This window comes from Caretta caretta, chromosome 24 (assembly GCF_965140235.1).
Source record: "Caretta caretta isolate rCarCar2 chromosome 24, rCarCar1.hap1, whole genome shotgun sequence".
Taxonomy (NCBI): domain Eukaryota; kingdom Metazoa; phylum Chordata; order Testudines; family Cheloniidae; genus Caretta; species Caretta caretta.
Genome location: NC_134229.1, coordinates 7742007 through 7759754, shown reverse-complemented (window position 1 = coordinate 7759754; position 17748 = coordinate 7742007). Strand labels below are relative to the sequence as shown.

Here is a 17748-nt window from a genome sequence, read left to right as displayed (position 1 = left end):
CTCTAAACAATTCATTCCCCCTACTTGGTGTAGTCCACCTTGGCAATACTGGGGCACTTAGGGCAGTGGTTCTCAACTTTTTTGGGCTCACGACCCATTGGTAGACCTTGATGGCCTATTGTGACCTAGTAAATTGCTTTTGTGCAAAAAACATCTGGCTTACTGAATATTTCTTACCCACGATATATAATATACAATATTAACATCATAAGTATATAGCTGTGCTGCTGTAGCAGCTCCAATGTAGACATATCCTCAGTGTGTTATCCCTGGTGTCTTCATTGTATTCCTAATCTGACACTTATACCCTGCACAGTTCCTTCATTTTCCATTGGCTACAATGCTTTCCTTCACTCCCTGTCCTGACATTGGGTACGATGTTGCTGTGCGCTGCTAAGCGGCTGGCAGGATTCATCCCAGAGAAGGCTGCACTTCCCTGAGGATGGTTTGAAGCGAGGCCTGTAAGTAAGCCTTTTACGTAGCACCCTGTAAAGTGGGCTTGTTTGGGACCAACCTTGCAATGACGCTAACAAGAACGCAGGCATCGCCTACCCGTTTAGTGCTCTTTTTTGGTTCTAAATCCTGGTGGGTTTTTTTTTTCCCCCTCCCACCCCCCACGAGGGGAACATTTTATGATCTGGGGTCCCCCCCACCCTTTTTTTTTTTTTTTTTTTTTAAAGTTTAAGGATTGATAGATCTGCGGTGAGAACAATTGGAAAGTCCAGAATTGCCCTTTTCTCTCTCTCTCTCTTTTCTTTAAAAGAGAACCAAAATATGTCCCCTCTCCGGGAACAGCGTGGGGAAACCCACAGGCATTCAGAGAGTCGCTTCCCCCCCTCCCACCCGCAGGAGGCGCAAAGCCAGCGAGGCTGGATTTTTCCATCGCTGCCTGGATCCCTCCCCCCCTTCTCCCCTCCCCCTCCCCAAACCAGACTCTCCTGCCTCCTCCCCCCCTTTCCTGCCTCCGTGCTCCCCTCCACGCCGCCCCCCCCCCACTCATTCATCACAGCCAGCCCCCCCACCCCCCGCCAGCGCTTCCTCAGGCCCCGCCTTCGATGAGCCAGTCCATTCATCACTTCCCCTTCTGGCCCGTGGGGCCCGCCCTCTCCTATATATACGGCGCTGCCCCCGCCCGCCTTCACTGATTGTCCGACCTGGGTGCAGACGGCGCCATGTTGGCGTTAAAGCGGAACGCGGTGATCGGCCTCAACCTGTACTGCGGGAGCGGCCCGGCGCTGGCCCCCTCCCCGCCGGACTCCCCGAGCGGCGCGGGGGGCCCTCCCGCCCCAGGCGCGCGGGACCCCGGCCCTCCGGCGGAGGCCGGCCGGCCGGCGCCGCTGATTGGCGGAGCCGCTTGGGGTCCCAACGGCCGCTCTGAGGGGGCCCGCGCGCTGATTGGCGAGGGGCCCCGCGCGCGGAGCGGCTCCCCCACCCCGCCCCCGCCGGCTCTGGTGGCCGTGGGGCCCCGGCCGGCCTCGCTGTGGCGGCCGGAAGAGGAACTGGACGGCTGCGACCCCGACGCCGAGAGGATGGGCCCGCCGCCGTCGCCGTCCGCCGCCGGCTCCTTGCCCGGCACCCCGCCCGCGGAGGACGACGACGACCTGGACGGGCTGTACCGGGACTCGCTGGAGCTCATCAGCCGCTACCTGCGGGAGGCCGCGGAGCTCGGCGGGCCCGGCGGCAAGAAGCTCCACAAGCGGCTGCCGAGCGGGCCGCGGGGCGCGGGCCCCGCCGCCATGGAAAAGGCGCTGGGGACGCTGCGGAGGGTCGGCGACGGCGTCATGGAGAAGCACCAGATCGCCTTCCAAGGTGAGGGGCGGGGCCGGGCCGCCCGGGGGGGAAGAGGGGCGGGGCGAGGGGGCGGCGGCCTCCAAGATGGCGGCGGGGGCGGACCCGGGTTGCTCCTAGTTGGCCCCGGCACTGGAGAGGCGGGGGCCTGGGGGAGCCGGGTTCAGGCTGGGGCCTGCCGCTGTTGGCTGGATCCCAGTTGAGGGGAGCTGCCGGGGCGGGGCGGGGCGTTCCCGCGCTGTGGGCCCCCCTCTGCCGAGCGGAGGTGGGGACCTTGCTGGTGGCCTGTATCAGGCAGCGGTTGTTGAGTCACCTCGGGGGCGGGGGGGTGTTTTGGGGCGATCGCGGGCGGTGGTTTTTCAGCCTGTGCTCCGTGGACCCCTGTGGCTAAAGGGTCCGCGCCAGGCTGGCCTTGCCATAGGCTAGTGGTTTTCAACCTCTGCTCCGCAGCTGGGCGCCCTGCAAGATATCCGGGGGGGGGGGTTCCGCAAATGAAAAAAAGTTGCCAACTACTGATCTAGGGACTGGAGACTCCGCCCCGGGAAGCAGGGCTGGGAGAGGGGTCAGCTGCATGCAGCAGGCTGGGCTGCGGGGCTCTTGGCACCAGTTACGGGGCATTCTTTCAGAAGCCGTTGGGAAAGAATAACCTTCGTTTCTTCAAAAACGAAACTAAACCTTGTTTATCTAGAGGGTGGGGAAAACCCTTTAACTTCTGCAAAACTAGATTGTCACATATTAACCATAGTAGGGTGCAGAAAGTGGGCAAACATGCAAATATATTGTAAATCTTGTCCAAAGGTTAGCCAGTTATGGATTAGTCGCCTTTGTTTTCTAGGCTGCAGTAGAACAGAAGTGCTAGCAAGTATTTATTCTGACTTCTCTCTCTCATTACACTATTCTAGCATTTTACACCAGCTTCACCCTGAGTGTGTAATGCTGCACAGTAGTCTTAAAATAGCTACAGAAATTTGAACGCTAAAGTCCATGTCCATGGCTGGGTGTCCTGTATCTTCTTGATTAGTAATACTCCAGTCTGAAATTTCTGGGAACTTCTGAAGGTCACATTTTTCTTCAATTCTATTCTAGTGTCTGAGTAATAGCAAAACAGAATTTCAGTTTTACCTTAAGCTCTGAGTTCGTCAGGTTCTATTGAAATGCCAGACTTTGAAAACTTTTTTCATGAAATTTGTGTAAGTCACATGTTACAGTACTTACCATAATATGAAGTCCCAAAACTCCTACTTTTGAGCAATATTATAACTTTTTTTTTCTTTTTTGAAGAGAGAGCTCAAATAACTCATTAAATTTTAGAAGAGTCTAAAGTATTTGAGATACTGTAGACTTTCCACAGGGTTATATTTTTACTAAGATCAAAGAAGATAAGGACTTTAAATGGGTTTAGTTCCCTGGGAATAGAATTCATTAGCCTTTACAGTTGGCATTAAGCCACCTGAATAAATTATGGTACCTCTTTCATGAGTTTGAGTAATGCTGGGATAAACCAGTATTTTTGGATAACTAATCTTTTAACTCCTGGTGCTGAATAGGGAACTAATATTGGAGAAGAATCCTGTAAATCTTAACTATAACAAGAAAGTAGCTTCAAATGTCTAATTTATGCTAATTCATCAAGGGAGCCCTGGGGTCAGAATGGTTGGACTTCCTTTTAATAAACATAATAAAGGAGTGACAGTTTCATAATTGTTCTAACTCACCTAGCCTGTTCAAGGAGAGGCCAAAAGACAGGCTGAAAAGAAACTGGTTTTGTTTGATCTGTCATTCTAAATCCAGTGAGGAGGAGGGTACTGTGATTTGGCTAATACAGAGGTTTTTCCCAAAGCTTAAGTGTGCAGTGTCACAGCGCTTTCATTTTAGGTCCCTGTCTCAAAAAGAATTTAACTAACTAAAATAGCTCATGCTAATATAATTGTGTACTAAAGCTTCCAGACTTAATGCCTGCATGCATGGAGATAATGGTTTCCCCATCTTCCTCTCTTCCTCTTGGGAGGAAGGATATACAATAGTTGTCTAGCCTTTAAGGCAGATATTTTTGCTGGTGTTTATGCTACCTATTGTATAGTATTTGCAGTTGCTTACACTGAGACTACAAAAGTAACTCACTATGTTCTTCTGCTAATCTCTTACTTCAGGAATGCTTCGGAAGCTAGACATCAAGAACGAGGAGGATCTGAAGTCGGTGACTGCCGTTGCAACCCATGTTTTCAATGATGGAGTAACAAACTGGGGTAGAATTGTGACACTCATCTCTTTTGGTGCCTTTGTTGCAAAACACCTGAAGAGCATAAACCAGGAGAATTGCATCAACACACTAGCAGGGATCATCACAGATGTGCTTGTCACAGGCAAACGAGATTGGCTAGTTAACCAAAGAGGCTGGGTAAGTGAGAGATTGCAGGGACTGAATGTGGTTAATGAAGTTGTCCATAAGTCTAGTAGTAATTGCCTATCTCTGGCTGACACTTGGTGACACCTGTGCTTGTACATTCCTAAGGTATACAGGATGATTTACCAATCCACTTAAAACTACTGGCTGGAGCAGTGCAAGCGGATTATGAATCACTTAATTGGTGTAATAAAGATACATGGTGTTTTATGATGTTACTCTGCACTTGGAGCACTTTCATCCATATATCTGAAAGCCCTGTGGACATTATCCCCAAATTAAAGATAGGAATCAGAAGGTGCAAAGGTGAATTGAGTTCTGTCATGCCATGAGTATTCTGCAATTAGAGCCAAATTCCACACTCAAGCCACTAGACAGGTTCCCTTAATCAGGTAGAATGTACTGAGTTGCTTCTGTATTTGGTACAAGTTTGTCATGATTAGTCCCCAGTTGGTGGTGTGCAGGGATGCTACTGTTATGAGAACTTCATAAAGACAAATTGCATTGTGAGCACCTCTTTTTCCCCTTCCCCTCCCCCCCCCCCCACCCCACCCCAGGTAAATGGCTAATGTTAGACATTAATAATTCACTTCTTTCTTCCAGGAGGGATTTGTTGAATTCTTCCGTGTAGAGGATCTAGAAGGTAGCATCAGGAATGTTCTGGTGGCTTTTGCAGGCTTTGCTGGACTGGGAGCAAGCTTGGCCTACATGATGCGATGAGCCATGGAATGATATAAATGACCTAAATGCGAGGTGGACTAGCTCTCCTTTGCATCTGGAGTTAGTGAACTGCACACTTCCTGCTGTGAAAGAATACCTATGACACTGTACTTCAAGGGAACATAGAGAATAACATCTGGGAATCTCACTGAGTGACTTCCCCCTCCCTCCCCTTCCCCCCTGAAAGGGTAGTGTGGTGCAGTCTGACTGAGAGTACCAACAAGAGGATTTTTTTGCTAAAGAGAACAGAAAATGAAGCAAGTAATACTGCTTCCTTGAAGAGCCTTGTGAAAGGATGCTAAGAGTACTGTTTTTAAGTGCAGTCTTGTCACTAAGGGAAACAGCTCCTGTTCAAGTCAACAAAAGCACCAGCGGCTCTTACTCCGGACTGTCTAGAGGCTTTTATTAGTTTTGGTATGATGGCTGTATACGGAATGAGTTTCATTTCCTTCGCTCTGAGTTGTGATCATAGCTCACTGGAAATGTGGACTAGGGTCCTGTGGACCCATTGAGTCTCTAAGTTTGTGGCTTGTGTCTTGAGTTAGAAGTGCAAAAAGGTATATTCTGGGTATAACCAGATATACCAGCTGTGAGTGGAACTTTTGCTGAAATATGCCTACATTCCATCAGCAGTGAAAAGGGGTACAGTCATCTTGAAAGCTGAGAAGCCCTGACCTTGCTGTAGCTAGCCAACTTTAACAGGCTGCCAGTAGAGCTCCTTAGGCCATTATTTGCCACCTCTGTTATGACTCTCAAAGAACACCTGCAGTCATAAAGAGAGGGAGTGCAGTTGTAAGTATGTAAAAAAACAAAAAAAACAACTTCGCAGGGGGTGGGGAGGCTTGTACAGAGAACTTTGTAAATGTCTATAAAACTGTAAAATATGTACATTTTTACAGAGATGATCTCTTGAGAGAGATGGCTAGAGTGAGTCCAGATCCCTTTATTGAAATGCTGTACACAGCATTTCCTTTTTTGCTTCTCTCTTACCCTGACTTCCACAAAGTGTCTCTTCCTCATGTACTCTAGTAAAACTGCTAGGCTTCTCTGGCGAAGTTTGGCTATGTGACTGATGCCTGTGTTCCCTATGACTTGCTGGCCGCAGCACGAGTTTTTGGTTTTTTTATTAGATTGTTTTAATCTTTGGATTATTCCTGACTCTTTAATGGCTGGGTGAGTGTTCTGGAAGCCACTGTTGGCTATTTCCTAGTCATGTTTTATTTTGACCTATTTTTTTAGTCTTGATTCAAAACTAAGCTAATTTGAATGTAAGCATTTTCTCAAACTAAATAAAACAACTAAATTGGATTGAATCTGCAGTTAGCACCATGAATCCATTAATTTGACATACTCAATTCAATCCTTCAGTAGCTATTTCTCACATTCACTCTGGACAGGCTTGCAGGGAGTAATCTGGTATTAATTTTTTTTTTGAACTGAGCCAGTTGATTCCCTCTCTGTATGCACAATAGTTTCATATTAAATTTTGGGTTTTCAGCAAAATGAGGTATGTTAGTCTTCACTGTATTTAAAATCTTGTTCAGACTGAATTAGGGTTGAAGTGGAAGCTAATGTAAAACAAAGCCTAGACTTCAAACATGGTGCTAGCATCAGGCTTGCTTGTTTACATAATAAATGAGCGTCCTACTCTTGTCAATAAAGTGGTTTTTGTTCACTTCTGCACAGTTAAATCTTGCTGCTGTTCCTCTGCCTGGAAGTTAAGGCAGTAGCACCCCATAACAGTATTTTGTGGCCAAGTGTATGCTGTGATTGTAGTGAACTTCTCTCTCTAATGTGCATGTAATTTCCAGCCTACAGTGGTAGCAGAAGTCTTCAGTTATAGTATGAATGAATATACTGTACAGGGGCCTGGGGTAGCTCTCACAGGGCTTAGCACTACCTATTACCGCAGTCCCACTTCTGCTTGCATCCAGCTGTTGCATCAAGTTACACAGATGACAAAGCATTGTAGCTTTTCTAGTACTCCATGTACAGCTGCTCTAGCTGTCTTAGCAGTAGTGTCCAGCTGTGAATGAGGAGGTGTCAAGACAAATCCCCAACATCCTGTCGATAGTGCAAAAGTTGTGAGAACCCTTACTCCATGATTATGTTCAGTTGACCCAAAATTGTGTGTTAGTAAGGAAACACATTCATCTCTAACACTTTAAATCTTAACGTGTTCAGCAGATCACAGCTCTCTTTAAAAGGAGAAGGGGGAGGGGGATCTTTCTTCACTAAGCAGCTCAATTTACCTCTTCAACAGTCGCATGCAAGCGTTCAGCTAAACATCACACAGGGCTACATAAAAAGTGCTAACAGCTGCACTCAAAGGCTCAACCACAAAGGGAGAGGCTAATTCAACAGTTGCAGTAACATTTCACAAATAGCCTTTAATCTTTAGAGTTTTTGTTTAAGCTTGGATAGGGTTAGTCTCTTCAGCACTGCCCTGACATTCAGGCAGGGTCCAGACAATGTGTACAACTGAAATACTTGTTCCTCTTCTTCCTCCTCTTCTCAGCCCCCAGAAATGCAACAGCCTTCACCAAACAGGCATAGCTTTTCACGGGTATATTAGATTCCAACTATTCTGCAATTGTGCCTGCCTGCTTTTCTGTAGCCTGTTCCCTGCTAAAATAAACTATGCAAATATAGTAAGTATGATATCTGTATTTAAACCACACACACTTTTTATAACCTGGCAAGGGTTTACTATTAATTACAGCCACTGGATAAGCTAACAGCATAGTTCTAGCTATACATTTAGCCTCCTTTCTTGTCCAGGGCAAGAAAACATCAATTGGTATTCAAGTATTATTCCTGCCTGAAGCAGATACCCAGGATTAACTCAAATAAATTGGTTAGTCTCTAAGGTGCCACAAGTCCTCCTTTTCTTTTTGCGAATACAGACTATCACGGCTGTTACTCTGAAACCTGTCCCATACAAGCTTCTTTAGAAACAAGTACCTCACTGCTCCAGCTTCTCTCCTCCATGAGGGGATTGCACTATGAGGGCAACTGGCCTGCTGCATCTTGCTGCAGAAGCAATATGTTCGATCATACTGACATGTTGTCTTACCAAAGGTTCCTCTCAACAATGGGATATGTGCTACAGCTGCCATCTTTTTGACTTACGCAGATGCCCTCCCTCACTACAAGCTGAGGGTGGTAGGTAGGATTGCTTTTAAAGGTATAGCAACTGGGGGGCGGGGAGTTCCTGCGGTATGAGTGCTGGCATTGAAGGAGCAACCAGCTGTATGAGATTACAGGAGAGTGGGGTGTGAGGTATGGGTAATGAGTTAAGAGTGTGCTGTGTACCCAAGAATCATGCTTGCTCACCCTCTCAAAAGCTTTAGGCTGGCTCTGTGTTTACTGGTGCTAATGACAAATTGCTTATAGGTGGGGAATGTGGGAGGCAGGGTACTTGGCACGCTGGCAAACAGCTGTTTCTGAAAAGGCAAATGCTGTATTTTGTGGTATAGCGGGGGATGGTCGTGTTCCTAACTCATGGGGTCTTCTCCCTGCTGCTTCTTTGCATTCATCTCTTGCTTGGGAGGCAAAGAGTGGCAGAATTCTTGACAGCATTGTTAAAAATGAAACCTTGTCACGATTCAACTAGAAAATGCTCAGTGCAATTCTCCCCACCCCCACTTCGAATGAACAGTCTGTCCGCTTTCATTGAACAATGCGGCAGATGGCCACCTTCAGCAGCAGCTGGTCACTCTGGCCCAATCCTCAAAGGTATTTGGGCTCCTAACTTCCATTGGAATCAATGGAAGTTAAGGGCCCCAACACCTTTGAGAATCTGGGCCTCTGCCACTGGAAGAAAGTTGGCAGTTTTTGTATATGGTGACAAGGCATCTGGCAGTGTTTGGCTGTGTCTTCCTTTTAAGCTACTTTTAGGAATGCTCTCTATGCAAGCCCTTCCCAAAGTCCAGTGGCTTCATGCAAAGGTGGGGATTTGCTATGGAAACATGCAAATATGGAATTTGTAGACTGGTTTCCCCTTCACCACTTGGCTGCTCTGTTTCTAGGTAGTGGGTGTAAAGTGCGTCAAAGCTGCCTTGCTTCCTGGTAACCATGTATATACTGTGAAGGCTATCTATTCAATACAGGCTATCTCGGCTTTGGTAAAAGGGTGGAAACTTCCTTTCCCTTTCAAATAAGGGCTTTCAGAGAGCAGAAAATGTGCCAGTAATCACAATCCATTTTTCCTTCTCTGAAGCAGTTGTTTAGAACATGAACCTTTATTAACTAAGAGTTTCCTCCAATTTTTGAACAAGGTCACTGCATTCATTCATTTATCCTTTCTGAGAGTGATCCAGCAGTGCCTGGAAGTAGGAACATGTTATCAATGCCTGCTCTATCATCTTGAACATATCTATCATCCCCCATCCGCAGCCCTTTCTCTCTTTTTAATAAAGATTCCCTGGACTACTTGAATTCCTTACTCCCCTACCACTGATGGTGTTTGTGGCCCATTAGCCAATCTCTGCTCACTTTCTTATATTAGAAACTGGGGCTGAGATTTTCAATGCTGGCTCTGGAATTTGGACCTCAGAGTGGGGTTTCCAACCCCTCCCCCACTTCAGGAAGCTTTGCAACTCAGTCAAAAACTGGACTATGGAATATATTCCCAGGATGCTAATAACGGAATTAAAAGTGACAGCAGTGTCCTCAAACTGCTGAAATGGCAGCCTGCCACTTTGGGGATAGTTCAAAACTCACCTTTTCTTCAAAACTTCACCACACTTCTTCTCTCCCCTTCTTTCCCCCCCCCCCCATCCCTATGGGGCAACCATTATTTTTATTCTGTACCCCATTGACATGTCTCTGCATTTAACACCAGAGGCAGAGGGACTTACTGTGCACTATGAAGAGTTGGTACGTGGCTGGAATACCGAAAAGGTCTGCCCGCAATGTGTCTTTGGACCTTTTTAAAATCAATTCATTCTGTTTACTGTCTTGCATCCACCACATGCAGCCTGACGGCAGTTGTTGCTCAAGCATAAATGCTTCATACCCTTTGAAGGGCGAGGAGGGAGGGGATCGCTTTGTAACTTTAACAAAGAATTCGTTTCTGTCAAAAGTGGTTGTTAGGCCACTGGGCCCAGCCCTCAAAGGTATTAAGGCTTGGAAGTTAGGAGTCTGAATACCTTTTGAGGAACTGGGCCTTGACTACAACTTTCAGGTCAGGATTGAAGTGGGGAAAGGAGCAAAATGGTAATCAGAAGTGATGTTTAAAGGTCCAGCTCTTGCCACCTGCTATGGCTAGAAACTTACTTTATGGTGCTGCAAACGTAGCAATCTCAGCACTAACAAAAGGTTAATTTGATGTTCTCATTGGGCCCTTGTCTAGCAGTGCTTTTGTACTACTGGTTTGGAGCGAAACATTGCAAGTTCTCAAGCTAACAAATGTACTGTTCGATCTCCCAATTATAATGCTCAGGGCATGATGTAATAGTTTCTATAGTGACAGACAGACGCCATAAACAGAGGACAGCAGTGGTCAACAGTCTTTGCCAGCTATTCACTGCTGCTCCCAACTAAAATCCCATAGCTTGGCTCCATCTACCAAAGTTACGCTGTTCCAAAGTATCACACACTAAACACTCAGCAATGTGTTTTTTTGCATTCTTGCTAAAGCGCTTACTTCATCCTGTGGCATGAGGCTAGGCCCGTTTCCTTTAATGGATGCAAGCTGAAGATGTTTTTCTGAAATACCATGCAAACAGCAATGTGCAAATCATGCCTGAAATTTTTTGGTGTTGCACTGCAACCGTTGTGCAAATCTCTCTTGGCATGCATGCTTCCGCAGGTAGCGGGACAGTACTGTGACAAAAAGACAGCCTAAGGCGTTCATAGAAATTGGAGAGGGAAGCAACCTGTTATGTGATCTAATACAGCAATTTCCAAAACCCCAACAGCACCATTTTCCTGGATTCTTTCCTAGAGTCTGTTCAGTTTTAAATGCCCCAAACAGCGAGCCTTCCATTATTTCTCTTGGGAGGCTACTCCAAGGCTTTGCAGATGGTTGTATTCACCTTCCCGTTAGACTCCATTAAATAGCTCCCATCCATCACCATAATATCTGAATGTCTCCTAACTCCCGATCAGGTATCGAAGTACTATTATCCCCATTTTCAAGACTGGAGAGCAAGGTGCATAGATGAAGTGACGTGATTGAGATCCCAAACTATGGGTTTGTCTACACAGCCGACGCTAAAGTGCTGCCGAATGTGGCTGCTCTGTAATAAAAGAGAGCAGCGCTGTACTAAAACCATCTCCGCGTGGGGAATAGCTCCCAGCGCTGGGATTAGCACGGTCTACACAGCCACTTTACAGCACTGAAACATGCATCGTTTTTTCACACCCCGAGAGAAGAAAGTTTCAGCGCTGCAAGTGGCAGTGTAGACAAAGCCGGAGTCTGTAGCAGAACCAGATCTCCTGAATCTCCACGCACAGCCTCAACTTCCTTCTCTAAAGTGCTCCACTTTGAGTCTTTCCTTAGACGAACTCACATCAGTTTTCTTCTCAGAAGTAGTCATCAAAGGAAAGGTACTTTATTGAAGTGCGACCCTAACCTTGCTGTCCATCCTTCTACTCTGGATATTTTAGGTACTCATCACATTACTGTAGTATCTGAACAATTTAAAATGTTCCAAGTATTTATTCTCACCCCTGTGAGGCAGGCCTGTGATCCCCATTTACAGATTTTTAGCACTAGCTGAGCAGATAAAGTCATGAGCGAACCCACCCCAACAGCTGGTTGTGCACAATGTTCTCACTTCACATCTTGGTCCCGACTGTTGGATTGGCACCTGTTTTTCAGGTCCCTTTGCCTTTCCTTTTTGCCAGCCCGCCGGCTCCAGGCGGGATATTCTGTTCGCCTTTCAAAGCTGCCATTTGTGAAGCGCGTTCTTAGAAAGTCCCTTTGCTCTGTTCTCTTGCCAGTGAGCAGATGCCAGTGTCCCAGAAATCCCCGGCATGTTGGCCAGCAGACTCCCTTTCTTGGAAGTCTCAGTAGAAAGAGTAAGGATTGAGAAAGCCATGAAAGCTGCCCCAAGACTAATGGGGTTCATGCAAAGCTGCTGCGATGAACGCTCTTCAGCACCCCCAAAGTGCTTTGCACCTAAGCATAGTCCAGTGGACAAAGCTGACTTATATGGGATCTTGTCTTTGCAAGGGAGCCTCTCTAAGTTACACCGCCTCTTTTAACTTTCCATCCTGGGAACAAACACTTGAATGCTGCCCATCTGTTAACACCATTGCTTTCCAATGAGATCATTGCCTTGGCTCATACTGTAATAAGAGACCCCAGGGCCTTGCAACAACAACAAAGGGAATCCTTCCAAGAAGAAGGAGAAATAATCGCTTGAGATGAGGGGAAGATATTCTGTCCCCCCAACAAGTTTGCACTGGTTCAAGTTTGCATGACCGTACGAGTGCTGGTACAAGTATGCATGAGCCTGGTTCTTCGGTCTCACTGGAGTTACATTGGTGCAAAACTGGCATGAGTTGCCCTGAGGGTGTTTCATGCCACCTTGGCTGCATAAAGCTGCCTTGAAATGGGTGTAAATAGCCCCCTAGAGTCCACTCAGGGCAGGGGGCCTCCCTAGCTGGTCTATCACTGCACCAGCCCTGCTCCCAGTCCCGCAGCATAGGGTGCCGGGCAAGAGCACACTGCACTCTGTGCTTCTCGGGGGCCAGTAGAACAGAATAGAGGAGAATGTATAGATACTTCCACGCAGCTGCTGGGAGGTGTCATTCCTAGCTCAGGTAGATATGCACGTGCTAGCTTGAGCTGGTGCCTAAAAACAGCAGGGTGGCATGGGATAGCCACCTGAATATTACCCTGCCTGACCCCCGAAGCGTGTCCTTGAGTGGTTCGCCTCCTGCCACAGCTACACCGCTCTTTTTTTCGGCGCTAGCTTGAGCCCAGCTAGTGCATGATCATCTACCCGAGCTGGGGGTCGCTCGTCCCAGCGGCTGTGTGGATGTACCCGATGTGAGCGCCGCCCTGCATGGCGCCCAATGCAGGAAGTGCTACCTTCTCTCTCCACCCCTGTCCCTGCCCCAAGTGCAGAGTCTAGGGCCAAAGAGTCCGGCCCAGAGTGTTCAAGGATGGACATAGAAGTGAGCGTGGGAGGCATTCCATCAGGATGAATTCATGCCTGGGTCCCAGCCAGGGCTGCAATGTGTGATGGCTCCCATTTTAATTCCTTTCTCGAGTGTAAATAGTGCATTGAACAGCCTGGGTTGCTTTTAAACCAGGTTCATTTCAGTTGCCCTTCAAGGTGCAATAAAAGAAATCCCAGGTCACCCCCACTTCCTTTCATAGACTCAAAGGCCAGTAGGAACCATTCGAGTCATTACAGGCATGGGTTCCACACGGTCAGTCGTTACCAGCTGCTGGCTGTTTGACAACATCTGTGCAATGTGCCAAAGGCTCTCGGCCTGGTCACAAAATCTAGGCAACAACTATAACAACAGGGTCCCTGGCTGGTGATCTTAGAGGACAGGCTCCAGGTTGAACGGGCCACAGAGCCGGAGCCCCCTGCTCTAGTTCACCCCCTCCAGGGCAGGGCTAAGGTACGTTGGCAGGGCCGCAGGTAGGATGCTTGAGCGGCTACAGCCTTTGCTCTGCCTGTTGTGCTACAGACTGGGATACAAGACACCGGGGTTCTAGTCCGAGCTCGGACAAGGCCTTCCTCCAGCGCTGCCCATTCATTCCCGAGAACCTCCTCTCTTTCCTGCGGGTGCACTGAGTTCCCAGGAGGTCCCTGAAACTAGAAACACCGCAGCTGCGCTGCAGTAATGCAGTAGTGTTGAGAGTCACTGCAGCGCCGGGGGGGGGTTCTTCCCTCGCTGTAGTTAACCCACCGCCCTGGAAATCTGCCGCGGACCTGGCAGCATCTACCCCAGAGCTTAAGTGCATCACACAGGACGTGAATTTTTTCACAGCCGATGTAGTTAGATTGATTTCACTTCATGGTGTAGACCAAGCCTGAGTCAACAAACAAAAGCAAGCCCAGGAGCTTGGAGAAATCGGAGGTCAGAAAACACATTTGGGGTCCTGAGTCCACTCCATGGACCATCCAGGGGATGTTCCACTGCTTTGTCCTTGGCCTGACGGCGCAGATATGTCTACTGCAGCAAGATCCCAGGCTTTAGCGCTGGATGGTCATCTCTCCTGCTCTAAATGCAGACCCCGCTTCTCGCCACGTAGCTGGGAGCTGGGCAGCTTTGGGTACTCTAGGTCAGTGGTAAGGGAGCTTCACCGAGGGAACTGGGTTAGCTGCCGAGGAAGGACGAATGAGTTGGAATAGTTAATGCTAAAGTATGTTTTGGTAGAGATATTAAACCTCATGCTTCAGGGTCTAAACGAATTGAACTAAAGTGACCAGAAGGAAACCTAATGTGGGAGGCAGATTATTCCTCATCTGCCTGACGAAAAGTTTCTTGCACCTTCTTCTGAGGCATCTGGTGCTAGGCAGGGTCAGAGACAGGATACTGAACTCAATGAATGACAGGGCTTGTGGGTAAGGCACTGGGCTGGAACTCAGGAGATTTGTGTGTTAGCCCTGGCTCTGCCACTGTGGGTAAATCAGCTAATTTCTCTGGGCCTCAGTTCCCAGGTGCAAAATGGGGCAACGAGATTGTAAGCTCTTTGGGGCAGGGACTGCCCCTCACTGGGTGCACACAGCACCTAGTACAACGTGGCCACCTCTAAGGGAAGGTGCAGAGGTAGCTTATCATCCGCCTTGGGTCTACAGCTGAGTCAGTTTCATTTTAAGCATGCTCGGGCCCGCCCAGCTGACCCTGCTTTCTCAGAATTCAGAACGCTCTTGCTAAGAATAAAGTGAAACATTTCGGTTTTACTGAGAAATCTGAAGGAAAGAGGGCATGGACCTAACTGGGGCCCCAGGCAGAAGGCGAGCTCGCTCAAGAGATCAGGGCCCACTTCCTAGAACAGCAAAGGACCAGGAGAGATAAAACGCCAGCTGCAGCTTATCGCTTCTCCGTGAGCAGAGCGGGCCTGCTGAGCAGAGAGGGGGTGGGCTAGAGACAGGACTGGGCATCAGATGCAAGTGGCAGCGAGTAGCTCACATTCAGAGAGGCTTGGCTCCCTGTGGGATATAACAAAGCCCCAGAGCTGGAGCAGGGTTCCATTCTACATGCAGGCTAAAGCCCACAATGATTTCCAATTGGATGTTTGTCCCGCCCAAGGGCTGGCAGAACCTAGCTCTTTTCATCCATTGGTCTGAAAGTATTTCGCAACACAGGGGAAGTAGCACCACGCCCTGTTTTACAGATGGGGAAACTGAGGCACGGAGCACAAGAAATGACATGCCCTAGATCAGAGCCAGAACCCAGGGATCTGGAGCCCAAAGCCCACATGGGGTAAGGTGGCCGTGGAAGCACATCCAGGAACCCAGCTGAGCTGAATTTATCTCACTGGGCTTCCTTCCTGCTGTCTCGGGCTGGAATTCCCCTTCCCGGTGCTATTTCCGGTTCCAACCCCTTTCTCCCCAGCCCCATCACCTTTGAGAAGGTTCATCGGATCCCGGCAAAGGGAAAAGAGGGGGACTGGCAAATAAACAGCCTGGGGGAGGAGATCAAAGGGGACAAGAAAGCAGCTCGGGCCTGGGCTGGCAGGTAAACGTCAAACAGAACCGAGAACAATGCAGAGCTTGAGAGCCAGCTGGGGCCGGATGGCAGCTGGTGCTGCAGGCCTGGCCTGCCATCTGTTCCCAAACAGCGGCAACCCGTCCCGGGAGGCGACAGCTGCCCCTTTTGTTTGCCCCTTTGCAAGGGGCAGCCTGGATCCCACTTCCCCAGCCAATCGACAGCCAGTTAATTAGCCCATCCTGCCTTGTTCCTTCCAAGCGTCGGCACCCAGGGGCTCAAGGGAAATCTGCTTCGGCCTGGAAATCCTGAGCTGTCCAGCTGGCAAGTGGAGAGATCCCCTCCCCCTCCCCACTTGTGCAGAGTGAAGCTCGACCTGGGAGGGAGCTAATCCACCCCCCCACCCCGTGGGTGTTGCATGCTCCCTCTGCATGTGAGCTCAGCATCATGGGATCTCCTGCTTTCCCCATCCCTGCACCTCCTGCTCCTCCACTCAGCACTTTGCAGAGACAGGAGACAGTCACATGTTCTCCTGCCCCCCACTGGACGTGGGCAAAGGGACCAGAGCCCAGCTGGCTGGAGGCCACCTGGGGGGATCTCTGGGGGATCCAGCCTGCACTATCTCAGCTGCATGTGGACACACAAGTCTGGCTCTCCCAGCTGGATATAGATTACACACACCAGGAGCAGGGCCCTGATGTGCTAGGCACTGCAAACACACACACAAAACACCCCCCTCCCTGAAAACACAATCGCACACACACAATCCCCCACCTTAACACTGCTCTTTCCCCCCACATACAACCCCCTCCACACAGCCCCAACCCCTGCTATACACCACACAACCTGCTACACACACTGCATACAAAATTTATGCAACCCCTTCTGTATACCACACAGCCCACCCCCATACAACTTATCATAGAATATCAGGGTTGGAAGGGACCCCAGGAGGTCATCTAGTCCAACCCCCTTTTTTGCCAATCCCCAATTTTTGCCTCAGATCCCTAAATGGCCCCCTCAAGGACTGAACTCACAACCCTGGGTTTAAAAGGGCAAGGCTCAAACCACTGAGCTATGCCTTCCCCCCTATACAACCCTCTGCATACACAACCCCCTCTGTATACCACCCAAAAAACCCCTATACACAGCCCACACAACCCCTCTGTACACACACACACACAACCCCCACTCCCACAGCTTCCTGCTACACACAGCACCTCCCCCCAAGCCTAACACACACCCTTCACGCACAAACACAACCTCCTTCCAGCACAAACACACACACCCCGTGACGGGCAGAGACCGGAACACACCACACCCATTTATAGCAACACACCCTTGTCCCAGGTCCATGGCTGAGCGATCCTTCTGGGACGCCCCTGCTGCCAGTTATCGCAGGGGCAGTCCTAGCTCAAGGCCCCCAGGCCCTGTGCCCAGGGGCTCTCCTGTCTTCTGACCCAGTTAAACGCACCCTGCGCCCTGCTATCAAAGCCGCATGGAGTACGGGGGGACCTTGGGTTGTTTAGATACAGAGATCCAAGATGCACCGCCCCTTGTTCTGAGCTGCCTTTCAGAGCCCCTGTTGCAGCTGATCTTGCATCTAGGAGCAGTTTCCATTAGGCACCCTGGAGCTGCTAGGGTGGCACTGGGGGAGCGGGGCAGGCTGGCAGCTGCAGAACCCCATGCTAGGCCTGGGCACCACCCAGAAACCCGGGGGTGTTTAACAGCCTCAAGCTGGGCTTCTGCCCAGGGCTGGGCCCTCCCACGCCTTCTGCAAACTGGCTGAGTCCCTGCGGAGGGCAAAGGGCGTTATTCCTGCACAGGGAGGGGAAGTGTGTGACAGCTGCTGGGTTAGGGAGGGGAAGGAAATGGAAGCAGCCCTCTCAAGTATAGACCCCGGAGCGTGCTGGAAGGGGATGGGTTAGTCACTTAGGCCTCACAAGAGGTGCTGTCGCAGCTCACGTAGACAGACCCGAGCTAGCTTGAATTTAGCTAGCTCGGGTGCCAGACAGCGCGGGCAAGGCCCCCTGAATAATTACCCAGGGCTCTGCGCAAACTTGTCCAGCCCCTGGTGCGGTCTGAGCTACTGCAAGTGGGACCCGACCTAGCTTGGCTGTGTGTACACAAGCTGCGCTCACGCCCCGTGGCTGCAGAGCAGACATATCCTAGGACAGGAGACAGACAGGTGGGGAAGCCCAAGGAAGCAA

At 49.5% G+C, this 17748-nt stretch overlaps 1 protein-coding gene across 1 annotated transcript; it reads left to right on the top strand.

Annotated features, from left to right (window-relative positions):
* Nucleotides 1-1137: 1137 nt before the first annotated feature.
* MCL1 (MCL1 apoptosis regulator, BCL2 family member) lies at nt 1138-6587 on the top strand. Its single transcript, XM_048827794.2, has 3 exons — nt 1138-1809; nt 3939-4186; nt 4796-6587. Exons 1-3 carry the CDS (start codon nt 1173-1175, stop codon nt 4910-4912), a joined length of 1002 nt encoding a protein of 333 aa, XP_048683751.1. The 5' UTR covers nt 1138-1172; the 3' UTR covers nt 4913-6587.
* Nucleotides 6588-17748: the final 11161 nt, after the last annotated feature.

Bases quoted from the DNA above. Each gene is read 5' to 3' on its own strand.
- MCL1 (XM_048827794.2), top strand. From the start codon at position 1,173: ATGTTGGCGTTAAAGCGGAACGCGGTGATCGGCCTCAACCTGTACTGC. The intron at 1,810-3,938 runs GTGAGGGGCGGG...CTCTTACTTCAG, and splicing joins GCACCAGATCGCCTTCCAAG to GAATGCTTCGGAAGCTAGAC. The intron at 4,187-4,795 runs GTAAGTGAGAGA...TCTTTCTTCCAG, and splicing joins TAGTTAACCAAAGAGGCTGG to GAGGGATTTGTTGAATTCTT.